Source organism: Tubulanus polymorphus, chromosome 4 (genome assembly GCF_964204645.1).
Source record: "Tubulanus polymorphus chromosome 4, tnTubPoly1.2, whole genome shotgun sequence".
NCBI lineage: Eukaryota > Metazoa > Nemertea > Palaeonemertea > Tubulaniformes > Tubulanidae > Tubulanus > Tubulanus polymorphus.
Genome location: NC_134028.1, coordinates 6,359,725 through 6,377,794, shown reverse-complemented (window position 1 = coordinate 6,377,794; position 18,070 = coordinate 6,359,725). Strand labels below are relative to the sequence as shown.

Genomic DNA, 18,070 nt, shown 5'->3' with positions numbered 1-18,070 from the left:
ATGGCTATTGTTCATTTACATTTATGTATGTAATTCATTTCTAAAATATCATGGTAATAAAACATTCGAATCAAAACGTGTGACCATTATGTAAACTTAAACCATTCATTTATTCCATAAAACTAAAGTTGATCATCCAATTCAATTTGAATTAATTCTGAAAATAATTTATCTTTCTATTCTATTCCGTAGAAATAACATTCAAATTGAAACTGCGAGAGTTAATTTCGGCCATGATGACACATTCACATATTCACCAGTAAAGTTGACAATGTTCATTTCAGATTAGTTTTTAAAAGCGATTATACATATTAACCAATTCACCGAATATCATTTTCTCTATTTTTTAGTTCGATAAAAAAATGAAATATTTACAAAATGATGGTCCGAATAAAAACTAGACTGCGGATAATTAAATGCTTTTATGAACAATATGAGCGCGTGTATCCCCGAAATAATTCAATCAAGACAGCTAAGTGGTTTTCATATCGTCCGTCGATAAACTCTGCCCACCTCGGTACCGACCGAACATCGGAAAAAATAAGAAAATATTTAATTCGCCAAACGAATCACGTATGGAGTAGACTCCACCCAATTCGAATCCAGTAAGCCAAAATAATCCCTTCGATGGAGCACAAATCTTAGAATGAATGAAAAAATAAATTACCTTACTTTCTAAAAACTCGAAATCATCACGTAAATCAATCAATGTAAATATTATTGGACCAAATTGAATAGGCGTTTAGCGCGTACAGGAACAGATCTCATCTACCCAGTAGGTACTTAACTAATTCGGCAGGTAAAATACCAGAGTAGATGATGCCTCATCTAAAGTAGTGTTCGTACAATAAATATTTCTTGATTCGCCCGAGGAAATTGAAGACCTTTCCCAAGAGAATCTTCAAAAAAATGTCACCTTGATTGGTTTTCTGAATCGACCGATACCGAATAGGACTAGTTGAACCATTCGACGACATTAAACCAGATCTGGTCTAGGGCAAACCGGGCACGATAACCATCGCAGAAAAATGGCGGCGAAGAAACCTCGGTTATGATAATTAACAACTAGATTCTACCTGACGATAATGAATTTCACACCGATGATGAAAATATCCCGACATTTTACGTATAAAAAATGCGACGTTAAATGTACAAAATTGGAATCGAGTTAAGAGAGCGAGGCGCTGCACGTACATCTTTACATTGATAACCAGAAACCAAGTCCGACCGAAGCCACTCTCAGAGTATGGGATGACTCCGGAAAAATCCTTTCAACATTACAATGCATTCCGATCAAGCAATATCTGCTTAATATGCCATCATCGGTAAATTCGAAAAATAGAATTTTTTACTTTTCACCCGATACAGTTTTTTCTCCATTTCTTATGTACAGAAGCGCGCGTATAGTAGTAGCAAGTAGTAGTAGTTGTAGTGTACTGAAGAAGTAGCTGCCTTGTTGATTTCCTCTTATTGACAGTACAACGTACCTGAGTTGAATAAAACCTTCATAGTCCTGATGTGTGTGTACGACGTAGACAACAACGACATTGGCACAATACAATTAAATGTATGTACAATATTTACAAAACATGATGACTTGACCACGATTTTATCCCTGCAACACGAGTAATAAACAAGACAACTTAGAATCGAACTTTTCACGAAGAGTAAGAATCTTAAATTTTAAAGCAATGAGAATTGGGAAACAGTTTCGGAGACTTTAAGAGTCTCCATACATTAGAACCTCGTTGCAACAAATTTCAGGTACCGGTAACCAGAAAATGTTGTTAAGACATTTCATTTATGTATGAAATTAATCTAATTTTCGCATTATCAATTCAGTGAAAAATCTTTTTCGGTGTACATGGATCTGATTTCGTTTCGATGACGATCCACTATTCAATCGTTATTTAACCTGGGGCGGGTTTTAAACAGACTCGGGTGTGTCTTGAAACCGCTTTCAATACCATCGCTTGAAACCTACCTGGGATTCTAGGAGCGTATGAAACCGGCTGTGGTTCGTTTCTACCACCTTCTATTTCCACCTCCGCCACCACCACCTGAAACACGCACGACACAATCATTTATTTCAAAATTCAAAAAATATTAGCCATGATATCAGCAATGTTTCAACATGAACTACGAAACAACTTTGTTTCTTTCTTTGCTTCCTCCCCCGACTATTCCCTGACATGTACGTCGTTTTCTCTGACTTGATCTGCTAAGAATCCTATCAATTAACACAGTCGAGTAAGACATTGCAAATGTAAGACATTGACAGAAACTGTTTGATTATGCACGCAATCTAATAATCTGAACATATTTCCCTGACTTATCCCTGGTTTTGAACTTCTTATTCTTTATACAAAATTCCCCGACTTTTTTTAAAGTAACAAACATTCCCCAGAGTTTCTCTGATTTCCAGTAAGTGGCCCCACCCTGTTAAAGACAACCAGCTTTCATCTTCATGTTAAACTCATTAAGCTACATATTTTTTTCTGATGCAAGTGAATAAAGATTTTTTTACGACATTACCTCCACCCATACGTGCAGACTTCCAATGCGGTGCACCAGCCCCGTAGCCATCGTTGGGTCTCTTCATTCCTTGCCGATAACCGCCACCGTACCCGTCATTGTACCCACCGCCGTAACCACTGAAAATATAAACACATCCACTTAACCTGTTCTCCTCTGTATATATACCCGTTTCTCACACCTGACAATGATCTCTAGGGTAAGATCGAAACGTCGTGTCTTTTATATATCTAAGATTGAATAATAAATTATTGTTTTTAAATTCTTTTAATCTGTAAATAGTGGGATTTTATCTTATAAAACACATCCACATTACAACCTGTAGCATATTTAAAATCAAGTTACTTTCTGCATATTCGAGGGTCTATACAGCGTGGTCCAGAACATTTACAGGGTGGCAACTTTTATTCGACTTGCTTATTCACCCTGAGTATTCCCTGACCTGTATATTGTTTTTCCTGACTTCATCTGCTAAATCCAATCAATCAAACAGTCAAGTATGTTAAACATAGAGATGGTATTTGTTTGATTACAGGCGTGATCCAACTATCTCATCAAATTCCCTTTACATTTACTAGCTTTTTACCATACTTCCCGACTTTTCCAAAGTAAAGAAAATTCCCTGATATCCAGGAAAGTGGCCACCCTGGTTTAAAATTTCAAGAACTACTATTAGCTAGTTCAATAAGTCATTTTTTCTCCTATGATAAAAGAAGCTAAAAGCGATCTATCGAACGCTGCATTCATGTGACCAGTGGAGTCCACTCTTTCTTACCCGCCATATCCGTCATAGCCACCTCCATAACCTCCGTAACTACCATAACCTCCACCGCCTCCCATCAGCGGTCGTACACCTGGTCCACCTCCGCGACCGTATCCACCCATACCTCCGCCACGACCTCGGAAAGGTCGACCACTGAAAAAAAAACATTCATTAAATTATCGATAGTGCCTCAACCATATTCAGTTAATCAAGATAAACGAAATCTACTCGAAAGTCGTCGTTATTCTGAAGACGTCTTACCGAGGATTCATGCCACCTCCACCACCGCGAGGACCGCCACGACCTCCCCGATGACCACCGCGAGGTCCTCCTCGGTTGCCGTGGTTCTGTTGCGGTCGACCGCCGCCTCCACGGTTACCGCCGCCTCCACGAGTTCTCCGGAACGGACGTCGACCTTCAATTCCTTAAAAGATAATTTAATTCGAAGTTTCAGATGAAGTTCCCCTAGGTGAAGTTAAAACAGGGTCCCTACAGATCATTAATTCCTGGATATAAGGAGTTTTATAGGAGAAAATTTCATACTTCAACGAAGCATCTGAATCATGCTCATATCCCAAATCACATTAGACTCTTGCCAAATCTGTAATGTTTATCATGGTGGTTTTGTAAGAAAAGTTTAATGGTTTTATAAGCAAATTCTATCATTGACTACTACTAAACTTGGTTTCTAATATGGTAACATCTTAATTGGGTACCAACAAATCCTCTTACCAACAGTTGGTAAGAGGAACTGTGCTGATTTAGACGTAGTCTAATGAACAACTTTTAAGTATCTAATTGCCTATTTCTCAAAATTGAGGGAGGTTCAGACACCTTCAAAAGTATTTTCAGTTTAGTATGAGTTTTTAAATAATCAAGGACTCGTAGGAACCCGGTTAAAATACTGAGATGAGTCTTATACCTGCAGCAACTTTCAGGTCGCGAATCATATGAATGCTGATTCGATTTTCCTCGATTTTCATCTCTTTGTTTTTTTTGATGCAATCCTCCGATTCCTCTTCGGTTTCGAAGCTCAAGTACGCGTAACCTTTGTTCTTGCCCTCGTCGTCGATCGAGGCTAAAATCGCTTTCGCCTCGGGGAATATTTCATGCAGCTGTTCCTCGGTGCACACAGCCGGCAGATTGTGAACGTACAGAACTCTCGTATCATAATCATCTAAAACAAATGAAGAAAATTAAGCACAAATATAGAAAACTTTGTTCGAAAGCTTACTGGATACCCTGAAAGAAGTGTGTCTTTGGCATTACTGTTATGTTTCCTAAACTAAAATGTTAATATGCCTCAACAAAAAAAAATTTACTGTTATTTCTAGCAAAGCTTTACATAAGTAGTTATGAACACAGATTAAATACGACTCAAAGTGACTAACTTTATGCACTTGAATATATCGATATTGTTACCGTGGTATTATTGATCATACTACACGTCAATTAGCGTACCGATCTCATCAAAGATGTGCCTATTGAAAGCATCAACGACGATTTTAGTATTTCGTAAATCTACTACAAAACACTTTTAAGTATAGTTGAGACAAAAGCGAACACTTTTGATAGTAATAGCATCATTTAAGCACTTTTTGTACGACTAAAGTGACAATTTCCTCATCGTTTAAGACTGCGGCCCTTATTCTTATCAACAAGATAAATTGTCGAAATACTATTAGTATTTGGAATACCAAAAGTCAAAAGTCACACTTTATAAGCTCTTATGAAAAATAAGCACTTATCATAGCCTAAGTTTTTCTCATAAGAAAATACTGTTAAGCTCTTTGGTTTCAGTTTTTCAACAAAAACTGCCGTTTAAATAGCAAAATGGACACAATCACACGGCATAACTCACCGGTAGCCTTCTTGATCTGATGAGTGAGGTGAGGTTTAATCGTATCAATAACTGCGCCTAAACAGAAAACATACGAGATCAGCATCGTCACATTAATTAACGCTAACGAATATGCAAAGAACCTTCCACTGATTATTTTATGCCGACGACAAATTCTCCACGAAGCGAACAAGAGAGTTCGTCGTCTGCATAAAATGAAATTTCTAACCAACCAAGAGGCCTTCATACTGCGGCTGTAATTTGTGCACAATATTTATGATCTTGCAGCACTGCGACGAATGGACTGACGAAAGGTATCTTTCCGCCTTCGAGCGCCGTACAGTGCAGCTCGATCAAAATACGGCACGAAATTGAAATGAAAAAAAAAAGAAATGCAAGGTGGAAGTTTCCGTATTATGAGAAAAAAATGCGTATTCTAAAATAATTCAACACACAGGGGCACGAATGAGGGCTATCACGGGTTATCAGGAGAGAGATAGGAGGTATCAATATTCAGTTGTTTTTTTTTCTTTGCGTCAGATTTCATGCAGACCATTTATTATCATATTCGAGGGCCAGATTACAGGCAGGTCATATCGCCTTATTACGGGTGCGGGACATGAGACAAATAAAACGAAACAACAAACTACGGTAAAATCATCGACGACGAGACAGGGCCAAGCGGCTTAACCCGCTTTGGATATCTCTCGATATAGGCTACAGATGAATTAAATTGATTATCGTTAAATATGATTAAATTGCACAGGGACGACTGCAAGGTGCCGTGGAGGCAGCAATGCGCCCTGAATACCTATTCTTTTTATATGTGATATACGTATGTATCAACATACTCTTATAGGCAGTCCCTGCCTCATTGGGGTCTAGTTGCCTAACAGTGTGCTCGGCCACTGACAATTTTATGTCTCGCAATACTGTAGCTGCCTCGCGGGCATCGCTTCGACTGTTGAAATGCATCTCAACAAAGCTGAAATAGTAGAAAAAATATATACGATCACCCACTTGAGAGTGGTGCGTGGGGGGTAGTGACGTGAACAAATAAAAGCCAACTGACGGCTCTCTTCATTAACATGGGAGGATTATATATATAAATATATACAAGACAACATTCAGACAAAATTCTGTAGCCATGAACTTTAATTCGATTTGAGTAGAATACAACAAAGGCAAGTATAGAAGTAACAATGAATAACTTTTTTCCACGTTCTTGCATAAATTCGTAGGAAATTTTTTTCTCAATGAGGAACGAGTTAGTTTCAATGCACAGTTTCGGAGAGATGAAGAAAACAGGGCGGATTCTAGGGTGAGGAATGAATGAATATATGAATAGTGATTTTCCGAATGAACCTGAAAGAGAATATAACATTACCATACAAGCTCAAGACGACCAAACTTATCTACGATTCTACTAGAGTGCCTATCAACAACTAACGGAGACCGTATCCATCATTAAGGTTTTAATAATTAATATCAAGGAGAGTTTACGAATTTACCCGTCGAAACAGAAATAAACAGGTTACCTAGGAAACATTCTATCATAGTTGTAAGAGAACAGTTAGATAATGGTCTTAATCATTATGAAATCATTGTTCTTGGGTAAGGTCTCTTGTCGTAAAAATGTCAACTTAATCTCCCAGAAATTAGCTTTAAAACGACCACATGAATTCTAAAATATGAAGATAGTAAATTTCTTAAGAACGAACCACAAATTCTGCATGCATTCACTTAATTCGATATCATTTTTCAACATTTCCATATCATCCATCGAATCGAACCCGGCTACTCTGAAGTCGATCGTTCATAACATTCATACTTACCCCTTTTTCTTCTTTTCGACATCGAGCACGAATTTCACCATGAAATGTTGAGCTTTTTCGAGCATCGTTTGCAATTCGACGTTCGACATGTCCTCGATGTTCATCGGGTAAACGATGACCGTTCGCATTCGCGTCTCGGCGATACGAGCTACAAATGAATATAACCAAACTCATAATACTCGCATAGTTCCTCCCACAGTTACATGAATTGAAAATTCCTAAAGTTTTTCATGATTTTGAAGATGAAAAGAAGTGATACCATCATGCTACAGTCAACATTTTAGTGGCAACACTGGGTGATAAAGGTTATTGTCCAGAAAATTGCAGAAAAAAGTTCCCTTGGCAAATGCATTACGTGAAATGTAAATGAATTTCCCAAATTTATCCCTGATTAGAGGAAAATTTCTCAAATTCCCAAATATTTTCAAACTGGGAATTATTATTTCAAAATCCCCAGGTTTTTCCCAATTTCCATGTGTGAGAACCATGTGACTGTGGGAAGCTTGCACTTGGAGCCTCCAGTCAAACCAAGCTTTTTAACAGGTCTCCTAAACGGTTTTCCCAATTTCATTTTCCATGCCCCTAAGTTACACACCCCCAACTTAGAGAACAGGCAATGTAGGCCGATTCAAAGTAAATACCGGTAAGGGCCAATTTTCTATAACATCGACTTAATGGTTCTCACAAAGGTCATACTAAGGCACACAGCCTAAAATTCAAGGAGAATCTTATTTTTGAGACTTTTTTCTAATTTTCTGTAACTTTCCATAACCATAGAGAAAAGCAAAATATCCATAGCTGATCCATGGCCTGGAAAAAAATTCCCATTCCAAAACCCTGTTTTATAAAAAGACCAGCTTCTTCCAAGGTAATAAATACTGCTGCAACGATGTTATTTGATTTCAACTCCTATCGGATTGGATACCTTCTTGAATCGAAGAGTAGCTCGGTAAATCAGGCACACCCTCGGGCAGCTCGATCTTCTTTTTATATCCGGAGTCCGGTTTCTTCGCGACCGGTTTCTTTTCTTCTTCGTCGCCCAATTCGGCGGCGTCCGGTTCAGATTTCGCCGACATCATCGTGTCGTCCGCCTCAGCATCCCCATCACCTTCCGCCTCAGCTTCGACCTCCTCGGTATCTACCTGAAAAACGAACATTACCGCGTTAGTCGAACAGATTAATCGACATCGAGCAAAATCAACAATTTCTATGAAATTCAAAATCAATAAATTTCCAAATTCGTAAGATTCAAACTCAACGAATTATAAATTTCACAAGATTTCCAAGTTTATGAATTACTGTACCAGACATAAACTTGAATTTTTCTTTTGGGATTATGGGCATCCTTTGAAAGACAGCTATGCCCTATGGGGGAAAAGTCTGACTTTCCCCCATCTTTGACTGTTTAAAGTAGCACTTTGAAAATTTGCTATGAACTGTAGGCACTTTTGCAAAGGGTGTTGCTAAATCTTTTCTTAAGATTTTAGAGACAAGCAATATAGACCTTGTTGAATCTATCACTAACCAGGGTTTCTTCAGTTTGTTCTTCACTTCCATTTGCAGTAGCATCCTCTTCTTCCTCCTCCTGTTCATCAGCCTCCTCTTCCTTAATTCCGTCGACGTTACCATCGTCTAAACATTCCTCATCGCCCGGCTGCTCGTCCGGTTCACCACCGGCGTCACCTAACAGCTCCTCTTCAGCCTGCTCCTGCTCTTGCTGGGCTGATGCTTCAGCATCTTCTGCAATAGAATATAGATAGCCGTGAAATTTCAGAAAAGGGAACTAGCAATGCAGCTATGGCAATTGAGGATTCTTCCCCTATGGCAATCACCGATATCCACTAGGCAATTGAATTAAAATTCATCATTCCCTCAAAATAAATCATTCATCAGGGTGGCTTATTTCATTTGACTTGCTTTTTCCCGAGATGCCCATTTATTTCCCCTACTGAAATCTGCTAAGAATCCAATCAATTAATACAGTCATGTACAGTCCCTGAAATTCTTAGAAGAAAATTCCCTGAATTTTTCAGGTCAGTAGCCAACCTGCTCAATGGAATAACCCAATCCATCGCTAGTTAAAATGGATTAGGTTCTGTCCAGATGCATATCATACTAACAGGTTAGAATCAATTTCAAACGATTGAAAATGACCAAACCTACACCTAAGTGAATAGCGATGTTTGTGCCTGTGTTCCACGTTGTAACGAAACAATTCACGAGATTAGAAAATTGCTCATCACAAGCGGACTTACTAGTTTTTCGATTCTCAAGAAGGGCGACAAAGTCAGCTTTCTTTTTGTTACCAACTATACTAATACCTAGCTTGGTACATTCTTCCTTCAGTTGCGCAACTGTTAGTTTGTTAAACTCTGACATGATTACGATTTCCGTTCGCTCCCTACTTCCAGGCAGCCTACCTACAATCAATCGATGATCATTAATTACAAGGATTACTAAATATTGTTTGATTTAGTCCCCAACAAAATGAGACCCTAAAACCATTGTTTGGACATTCCTATCACTTGCACTAGCAGCTGCCTCATAAAATAAAAGTTCAAATTCATCAAAACTGGTAAAACTTGTAACTTTGAAATTCAAAACTGCGAGTGAATGGTAAGGCAAGCAAAAAAGTTGGGGGGGGGCAGAGCGCGAAAAAGCGATTTAACATAGGCTATTATTGCCATATGTCGTATTGACAGAAGTGACCATTGTTTCATCATCACGCACGGTGTTTGGATTTGATTGATTCACCATATATGATATTAGATTATTCACCTAAAACTCCAGACACTAAAAAAAAATGTTAGAAATTTAGGAAAATGGATGAGCGTTAATGGTGATTAGGTTATGAAACGAGGCCGATGTAGCAAAAAAGGAAATAAGTGATCGCAAGATAGCCGCCATGGTTGATTGGATCTGCTGCATCATCCGCGGGCTCCCCTCTCCTCGATTTTCTATAAGTACACTTTCTGAGCATATCTATGAATATTGCGCCACAAAATTCCATCGTTAATATACTAACAATGAATATCATTCACTGTGAACTAATTGCTTTAAGATCAAAACCTGGTGACTTACCAAAAATACAGTTTTAATCGGCGAAATTCTAGCTACCCCACGCACATTAGCTATACGAAGATGGCTCTGCATTGTTTGTTCCGGAAATTGCCGGAAACTCCCGAACCGTAATCGATTACCAATTACCTGAATAGCAACCTTCAAATGACAATCTATAATTTTTCAAGATTTTTTCAACTAAAAATTCTATAACCATTTACAAAGAAAGCGTTCCATTAAATCTAAAAAAAAATTTTTGGAGAACAATCAAGCGTGACGGAAAGTCCGATCCGTTTTCCGTAATTGGAGAAATCCCCTTTCACGGATGACGTAATATTGGAAAACCCCTAGGCTCAATCTTGTAAGTTTTTGCGTTTAATTTGAATGATTTATCTTTTTGTTAAGAAAAAAGAACAGTACGGTTTGCAGGCTTAAGTAAGCTATTTTTGAGTCAATTTGATAACTTGAACATGAACCTATATTTTGATAGTGTGCAGTAACACCTACACCTACACACACGACACAGCACAGCACAGCACAGGACGACACAGAGACTATAGTAGACACTACAAGGTCAAGGATTTTGACCCCAGTATCCTAGCCTGGTACTATATGTAAAAAGAATTTTATATATAGTACCTTGGATACTGGGGTCAAAATCCTGTTGTGTCAAGTCCCTGTGACACACAGCAAGAATCACACAGGATACTATTTGCTAAAACGATGATGACGAAAACTGACACTTTTGACAATCGGTTAACATTGACATTGATGACATTGACAAATGATATACAACAAAGGTAGTGTTCCATTAACTTATTCCCCTTTGGCTGGGACTCGAACCCAATGGCACCGCATGCCTCCACGAGTCCAGGAGATATCGTTGTTGCACAGTTGGTCAGAGACCCCACCAAGGGAGGATCGATATAAAGTTTTAAGGAGATAGCATATTGCAGATAGAGTACTATAATGATAGCTTTTCGCACATGCGCATTCATTCAATTCATGGGCAGGACACACGACACCAAAAAAAAACGAGGACTTAGGGTAGAAGGCAGCACAGCAGCAGCTATTCTCCACCACACACCACACGCAGTCCTCTTGCAGGTCATTTGTCAAAGCTTGATTTAGTAATAGAATTCCTTCCAGCTGGTGGAAGCTATGCTGACCTCATCATTACTGTATGCAGCCTCTATTTTGCGTGGGTGTGAATTTAGATAACGGCCAAAGGTGCTGCCAAATGATAGGCCTAAACATATTTGATAACGGCATCCAGCAGTCCACTGCCGGGGTTTGGAGGTCCTCTCCCAAGGAAAATTTGAAGTGTTTTAGATGTTTTTTCAGTTAATGTTATATTTCATATAACTAAGACACTGAAACATTAATGTAATCTGATAAATCTTCTTTGACAAATAATAGCAGTGCTTCGGATTTGAGTGTATCCCGCCGCCTCAAAGTTTGGTATGCCAGTTTACCTTAGCTTCAAGTTTGTAATCAATAAACACAGGAGAGGATTGAATCTTCGAATTGTTATACAGTGGAACCTCGTTAGAACAAAGTCAGGTACAACGATTCATATGATATTACTAATATAATATTGTGTGTGTCCCAAGTAAGTGAATTTAATCATTTTCGGACAAGATATAAACTAATAGATTTTTTGGTCTAGTGAAGTTAGTTGCAACGAGGTTCCACTGTATCAGGAAGTTCTTGTATCCTGCTGGGATAGTTTCATTTCAATTATTAGTACCCGGGGTATCCCAACAAAAATCTGACCCTTTAGTATTGCCAAAATTGAGCCCTGGTATGCTAGGTCCTATGTATGTTGAATAGAGCCGGCGTAATTTGTCGGACCGATAATTTTGCTGATTACATTCTGTAGCACATTGGTTTTATTGCATTGATTCGAATTTAGTGTATATGGCAGGTTTCCTGCGGATCAGGGAATTTCAAACTCCCTGCAGGATTTAAATCAATCATGTTTCATTTGTAGGCCTGTTTCATCATCGTAAGAAAGATTTGATCAATCGGACTCAAGATGAATGTCCTGTGATGTATTTGTGGCAAAAAGGTCATTTTTGGTCTGAATTCTGAGGCTTGAAATTCGAGCCTGATATTGGCTGTCAGGGCTTGAGGGCTAAAAACCCTGTTTCCCGACAATAACATTTTTGGCAAAGATCTGAATTTCGGATCGGTAAAATTGAGATCTGGATTCAGAGAAAATTTCAGCAAATTTGGGATAAAACCACTGCAGGAACCCTGCTAAGGGCAAATCCATTCTGAAGTTGTGAAATACCATCTTCCCGATGTATGTAATTGTCAAAAAAAGTTTTGGGGAGGGTCCGATACCCAGTGCACGGAAATCGTGGCTATACGCGAAAGGATGGCACGACCAATATGAGAATGCTTCTGTCTGTCGGCCTTGTAGAATAGATATTTTGATTTTATACTCTTTTCTGTATCTATAAAATCATACGAGCATATGTGTTTTCCACATGCTGACACTTCCTTCAGTCAAGTACTTCTCTGTTGCATTATTTGAACTGAATTACCACAGTTGACGCTTTATTTGTCAACAAAAATCTATACATTTTACCTTGGTGCACGGGCAACAACAATTTACAGCGGAAATTCTAGGCACTTATTTCTAAACAAACTGCACACCTGTATATAGACTAGTCATTTAAAGCACAGCTGCTCCTATCCACCAGTTTTTTCATCCAAAAAATACCAAATCCCTGCTTTGCATATATGCAGCCCCGGTTGTGAATAAGTTTAGACGGAATACATAGTTGCCCTTATGATCGTATTCTCAGCTGAGGGTACCATTGCAAACGGTAGTCCGCAGTTTATTATTACCAGCTGTCGTTTTAAATTGAGTTTGATTTTTCGTTATTAGAGCATTGATTTGCATATCTACCAGTTCATAACGCATAGACACTATAAGGATTCTATTACAAATGAACAAGTCTGTTGTTAGTTATGTATTTCGTATATACAATCAGCGGAATTTTGCCGTGTATCTTGCTATTAATCAAATGCCTTGTGACGAGGTTAGTGATGGTTGACAAATTTCAATTTCACTTTTCGTATACCAGGTACATGCAGCATGATGCGAAGAACGTTAAGTTCAGCCTATAGACGATAAATGGGCATTCAAATTATTAAAAAACTGGTATTAATCCAACACATGCAGTTACAAGCGAGGGACGGATCCAGAGGCTAATTTCGAAGGACTTTATACCAATGACTTTATCCCAAAATGGCAATTTTAAGTGTATTCCTGCACTGAAGTGCGCCAATTATCTTTATTGACAAAACGAAAAATGAGCACTCAGAATATCTTGATGGACTTGTACGAGTCTCCCGGATCTGCCCCTGCAAGCTGCCTACTGGATGATTCTTCTTTCAGGTTTTCAATCATGTTAGTCAGCAAGTTCTAGGTATTTTAAGTGAATTTTGTTTATCTCAAATTTTTCAGGCCCCGAAAAGCGTCGAATAAAGCACCGATGATTAGGGATGAGGAGAACGTCGTTAACTGGACGACCGATGACGTCTCCAAGTGGCTCGTCGAAAATAATTTCTCTCGATACGTCGACCTGTTTTGTAACCAACACGATGTCGACGGAACGTCGCTGTTGATGTTGACCGAATCGGACTTGCGAAAACCGCCGTTGCAACTACCCGTGTTGGGCGACATTAAAAAACTGATGTTGTGCATTTGGAAGCTGCAGAAACTGAACAGCGAATCGTGCCAACAATTAGATATCGGCGTTGCGAGTCGTCGACCAAGCGTCTCGCCGACGATGACGACGACGAACGGATCTCTGTTCGGCGAGTTGTTCGAGGACGAAGTCGCCGCAATCAACGACCGACCGGGCACGACGTCGCGGACGCTCGATCCCGAATTGTGGAAGACGGCGTTGAGTTTCATGTACGGATTTTTGGTATTCATGTTGACGTCGTTCGTGATGGTGATCGTACACGATCGCGTGCCGGATATGAATAAGTATCCGCCGTTGCCCGATATCATACTGGATAGTTTACCTTACATTCCATGGGCGTTCGAACTCGCCGAACTGTCAGCTTTAATTCTCGGTTTCATGTGGTGCTCTATATTATTTTTTCATAAACATAGGTGAGAAGAGCGTTTAAGGTTTATGTGTTTTAAGGGGGAGGACCCAGAAATCTCAGGGAATCAGAATAATCTAGGAAAATTCGGGAATTTGACAAATTCCCGAATAAAAACCTGGAAAACTCAGGGAATTTGGATATTCTATTGTCCATACAATTCTATTGACTGCTCTAAAGTAGGTTGAACACCAAACTAATGGTTGAATTCCTAAGCCATTGTGTGCTTTTCTCTCATTTTTATGAAGTTCTGTATTTTTTCATTCGACTTGTTTCTCGAACATTTTGTAGGTTCATTTTAATGCGTCGTATGTTCTCATTAAGCGGCACTGTATTTCTATTGCGATGCGTTACGATGTTGATTACCTCATTATCGGTACCCGGCATACATTTACAATGTGAAGCTCGCGTAAGTTGAAAATATGATACTCCCTCAGTATAACGAGAATATCCCATAATTAAGATGAAAAAAAATGATATTAAGTCCGAAAATGTTTCCTTGAGCTGGTAGTTTATACAACGTTTTGACTATAAACTAATAGTCACCTTACAGTATTCATGAAAATGACTAGGCCTATTAGTTTATAGTCGAAACGTTGAATTATCTACTAGCTCAAGGAAACATTTTCGGACTTAATTATTTTCTCGTCTTCATTGTGGGATTCTCGTGATATTATCGTCTCAACACGGATATTGTGTTTTATCAAAGGTGAACACCCACTGTAACGTCAACATTTACGTTCAGTGAAATGAATGATGTCTAAAAAATCTACCCGATATTGAAGTTTGATATACCTGAAATATCCGTGGTCTATGTATATTTCAAGCAAAGTTTTCAAGTTGGGCAAGGCGTACTGCTGTATACGAATAATGTTTTATGATTAACAATGGCAGAGCCATGACCCCTGTCTCATCAAAACTCTTTATTAGATATTCTATTTAATTGCTATCACTTTTAAGGGATGTTCACACAAACAGTATGCATCCTCGAATGGAAAGGGGGTAAAAAATTGCCTATTTGAAAATCAGCTATTTGCAACTGCATTTCTGTTTTCGAAAAGCTCAGCAATTAAAACTAAATTTTTTTAACCTTGTATACTCGGTAATGGGAAAACAATTTTTATACCTACAAGTAACGTAATTTGATTTGATTTTCTGTATATATTTCAGTCATATGGTACAATCCAGGAACAACTGAAAAAAGCATTTGTGATACTTAAAGGACTCGGTATGAGTTTACAGGGTGTAAGAAGTTGCGGGGATTATATGTTTAGCGGACATACTGTTCTATTAACGCTTTTCAACTTCTTCATTACCGAATGTAAGTTGATATATTACCCTTCTACATGCATAAGACTCAGTAGTTTTCATGCCCATATATTATATAATCTACTTGAATATTATTTTTCGTTCAGATTTTTGCATACTTCGGATTAATATCATCAGCTCCAAATGATCTGGATTCAGCTACTTCTGTGGTTACTTTTATTATGCATAAATATGTGGAAAAATCATGAAACAAAAAATATTTCACCATCCTCTCTGTGTTTTACACTGGGTCAACCTCAAATGTAAAATACCGTGTTTCTATCTTGGATTTTGGCTGTCGGAAATTTTTAAATGCCCTTCATCGGCAAAAATGTTTATAGCTAGTTGAACATTCAACGAGAAGGGGACGACTACCAACTTGTACTTTGTTGTAATTGTTTGAAAAATAGATTATTGAAAATAGATTTTACAACTTTGAAATCAGTCTGAAAATATGCCCCTTTCGTTTCACCAAGAACCTTAGTGTCTGATGTACCACAGTTGGTTACACTAGGATCGTAGAGCGACGGAGATCACTGGTGGAGACAACCACTTCCAGTGCTGGGTGAACCCTTTCGTATGCCCCTTTTTATACTTGTCTTGATAAAGTCACCATGTGCACTAAGATCTGTCCCTGACTGACATGTTTTCCGACTGTTGTGCGCATCTGGCTAATTTTCTGGTTTTTGTTTATTTTTTTCAGATTGTCCGTCTGGTTTGATCTTTATACACACGTCGTCGTGGGTGTTGAATTTGTTTGGTATATTTTTCATATTGGCCGCGCACGAGCACTACTCGATCGACGTGTTCATCGCGTTCTACATCACGTCGCGTCTGTTCCTGTACTATCACACGCTCGCCAACAATCGGTCGTTGATGCAACGCGACCGCCGCCGCACGCGCATCTGGTTCCCGCTGTTTTCGTTTTTCGAGTCGAAGTGCGACGGCATCGTGCCAAACGAGTACGAGTGGCCGTTGCCGTGGCCACGGTCGTTCAAACAATCGTTCTCGAGTAAACGCGGCTTTGGCACACGGCAAAAATATGATTAGATGTTTGAATGTAAAGGCGGAGATTCGCTGAAATTCGGTGTACAAATCGAACAACAAAAATTAAGTAACTTGATAGGCTAGTTAATTGTTCTGTAATTAAGCTGTGCTGGTCAAGAACTGTGAACTATTCATTTGAAACAATTTGAATTATTTATATCAAAATGTGTAAATTGCAGCATTAATTTTATTAAGGTTAATTAAAATGATTTGATTCTTATCTTTTAATTTTGGCCTGATGTTTGCTGCATATTTGGCAAGTGCGAGTCCAGGGGGTCTTGTCGGCCTTATACAAGACCCTCAACTATATTCTCTCGCCCTTTTCTGCATAAATTTGTTAAACTTTTAACTGCCTTATGTGGAATCTTATTATTAACTACACTTGCATAATATGTTGGATAAGGAAATGTTTTCTTCTTGGAAATACAGTGCCGGACCTCGTTACAATGAACTGCATGGGACCAGAAAATATGTTCTTTATAACTGATAGTTCGTTATATCCAGTATGAAATAAATTAAATTGTCTTACTTGGGACGAAATTCTATATTTGTTATATCCGATGAATCATTGTATCCGAGTTCGTTATAACGAGCTTCCACTGTACCTCCAATGCTTCTCAGCAATCCGTGAATTTTCAAAAGCAACGCTTCAATTGCTAGAATGCCTCCAAATTTTTATTTATCAAAAATACCCTTAAATGGCGTGTCATAACCCTTGTGATCCGACCCCGTTTGGCACTAGCAAAAAAAAAATTGCTATGTATTTTTCTATCATCGAATTTGGAGATGCAGGGACCAATGTGTTACGAAGCAAATTCTATTGATTTTCTCGCTCCATTAGATTTGTGATACTATAATAATGTAGTGTGTTAAAATCTTTGTATTTCATTTATGAATGTTAGTAGAGAATGAAGAAAATTTCATGAATGTTAAACTATTTTTAGTATCAGAGAATTGTTATACATCTAATTATTTTAATACGTAATGATGCAATGGTACAATACAAAAAATAGCTTATATTTTGATATGTAAAACGTCGAAACAAAACCGGCAGCCGCATTTTCCGCAAGATAGTAAAGTTGGATTTGATTGACAGGTCCCAGTCCCCATGTCTAATCATGAAGTATTGCCTTTACCAACTGATGTATTAAAACGATATTTTTTAAATTTCCGCTACTTATTTGCAATCCTCTAGTCTGCCATTTCATAGTACGAGTTTTGTATGATTTGCCTATGGTGTGATTTATATATAATATTAAAATTGAATAAAATAAATAGACGTTTTTAGCGTAAGTTTCGATGTTTAGATTATGTTTTCGGGTATATATCGCTTTTTCACCAAAGTTAGCCACCAGTTGATCAACAGGAATTGTCCCGAGTAGTAGAAACATTGGTTACCTGCGGATACGGCTTGCAACGAGTCTTCAAAGTGTTCAAAATGGACCTACGCTAGATGCATCTAATCTTTTGCAATTTTCTTTTGGGACGACCCCAGACCCCCGCTTATGGCTGATGATGGCTGCGTTGTCATTATGAGCCACAAACGGTGTC

General features: G+C 38.4%; 2 protein-coding genes across 6 annotated transcripts; one reads left to right on the top strand and one right to left on the bottom strand.

The window, feature by feature from the left end:
• Window positions 1–6: 6 nt before the first annotated feature.
• Window positions 7–10,120, bottom strand: LOC141904704 (uncharacterized). 4 transcript variants are annotated; one of them, XM_074793337.1, is made up of 13 exons: window positions 10,055–10,120; window positions 9,229–9,393; window positions 8,499–8,713; window positions 7,899–8,115; window positions 6,974–7,121; window positions 5,990–6,123; window positions 5,160–5,216; window positions 4,221–4,475; window positions 3,560–3,722; window positions 3,311–3,451; window positions 2,536–2,654; window positions 1,985–2,060; window positions 7–1,615 (listed from the first exon to the last, which is right to left on the bottom strand). In XM_074793337.1, exons 2-12 carry the CDS (start codon window positions 9,350–9,352, stop codon window positions 2,026–2,028), a joined length of 1,608 nt encoding a protein of 535 aa, XP_074649438.1. In that variant the 5' UTR covers window positions 9,353–9,393; window positions 10,055–10,120; the 3' UTR covers window positions 7–1,615; window positions 1,985–2,025. The 4 variants fall into 4 exon arrangements, with proteins under 4 accessions (XP_074649438.1, XP_074649436.1, XP_074649439.1 ...); XM_074793335.1 differs by lacking the exons at window positions 7–1,615; window positions 1,985–2,060 and adding an exon at window positions 2,076–2,230; XM_074793338.1 differs by lacking the exons at window positions 7–1,615; window positions 1,985–2,060 and adding an exon at window positions 2,076–2,230 and having other exon boundaries at window positions 9,295–9,393.
• A 225-nt stretch (window positions 10,121–10,345) lies between these two features.
• LOC141903398 (sphingomyelin synthase-related protein 1-like) lies at window positions 10,346–17,803 on the top strand. 2 transcript variants are annotated; one of them, XM_074791507.1, is made up of 7 exons: window positions 10,385–10,394; window positions 10,524–10,606; window positions 10,724–10,833; window positions 13,515–14,171; window positions 14,456–14,573; window positions 15,335–15,485; window positions 16,176–17,803. In XM_074791507.1, exons 3-7 carry the CDS (start codon window positions 10,757–10,759, stop codon window positions 16,520–16,522), a joined length of 1,350 nt encoding a protein of 449 aa, XP_074647608.1. In that variant the 5' UTR covers window positions 10,385–10,394; window positions 10,524–10,606; window positions 10,724–10,756; the 3' UTR covers window positions 16,523–17,803. The 2 variants fall into 2 exon arrangements, with proteins under 2 accessions (XP_074647609.1, XP_074647608.1); XM_074791508.1 differs by lacking the exons at window positions 10,524–10,606; window positions 10,724–10,833 and having other exon boundaries at window positions 10,346–10,394.
• The last annotated feature ends 267 nt before the right edge of the window (window positions 17,804–18,070 follow it).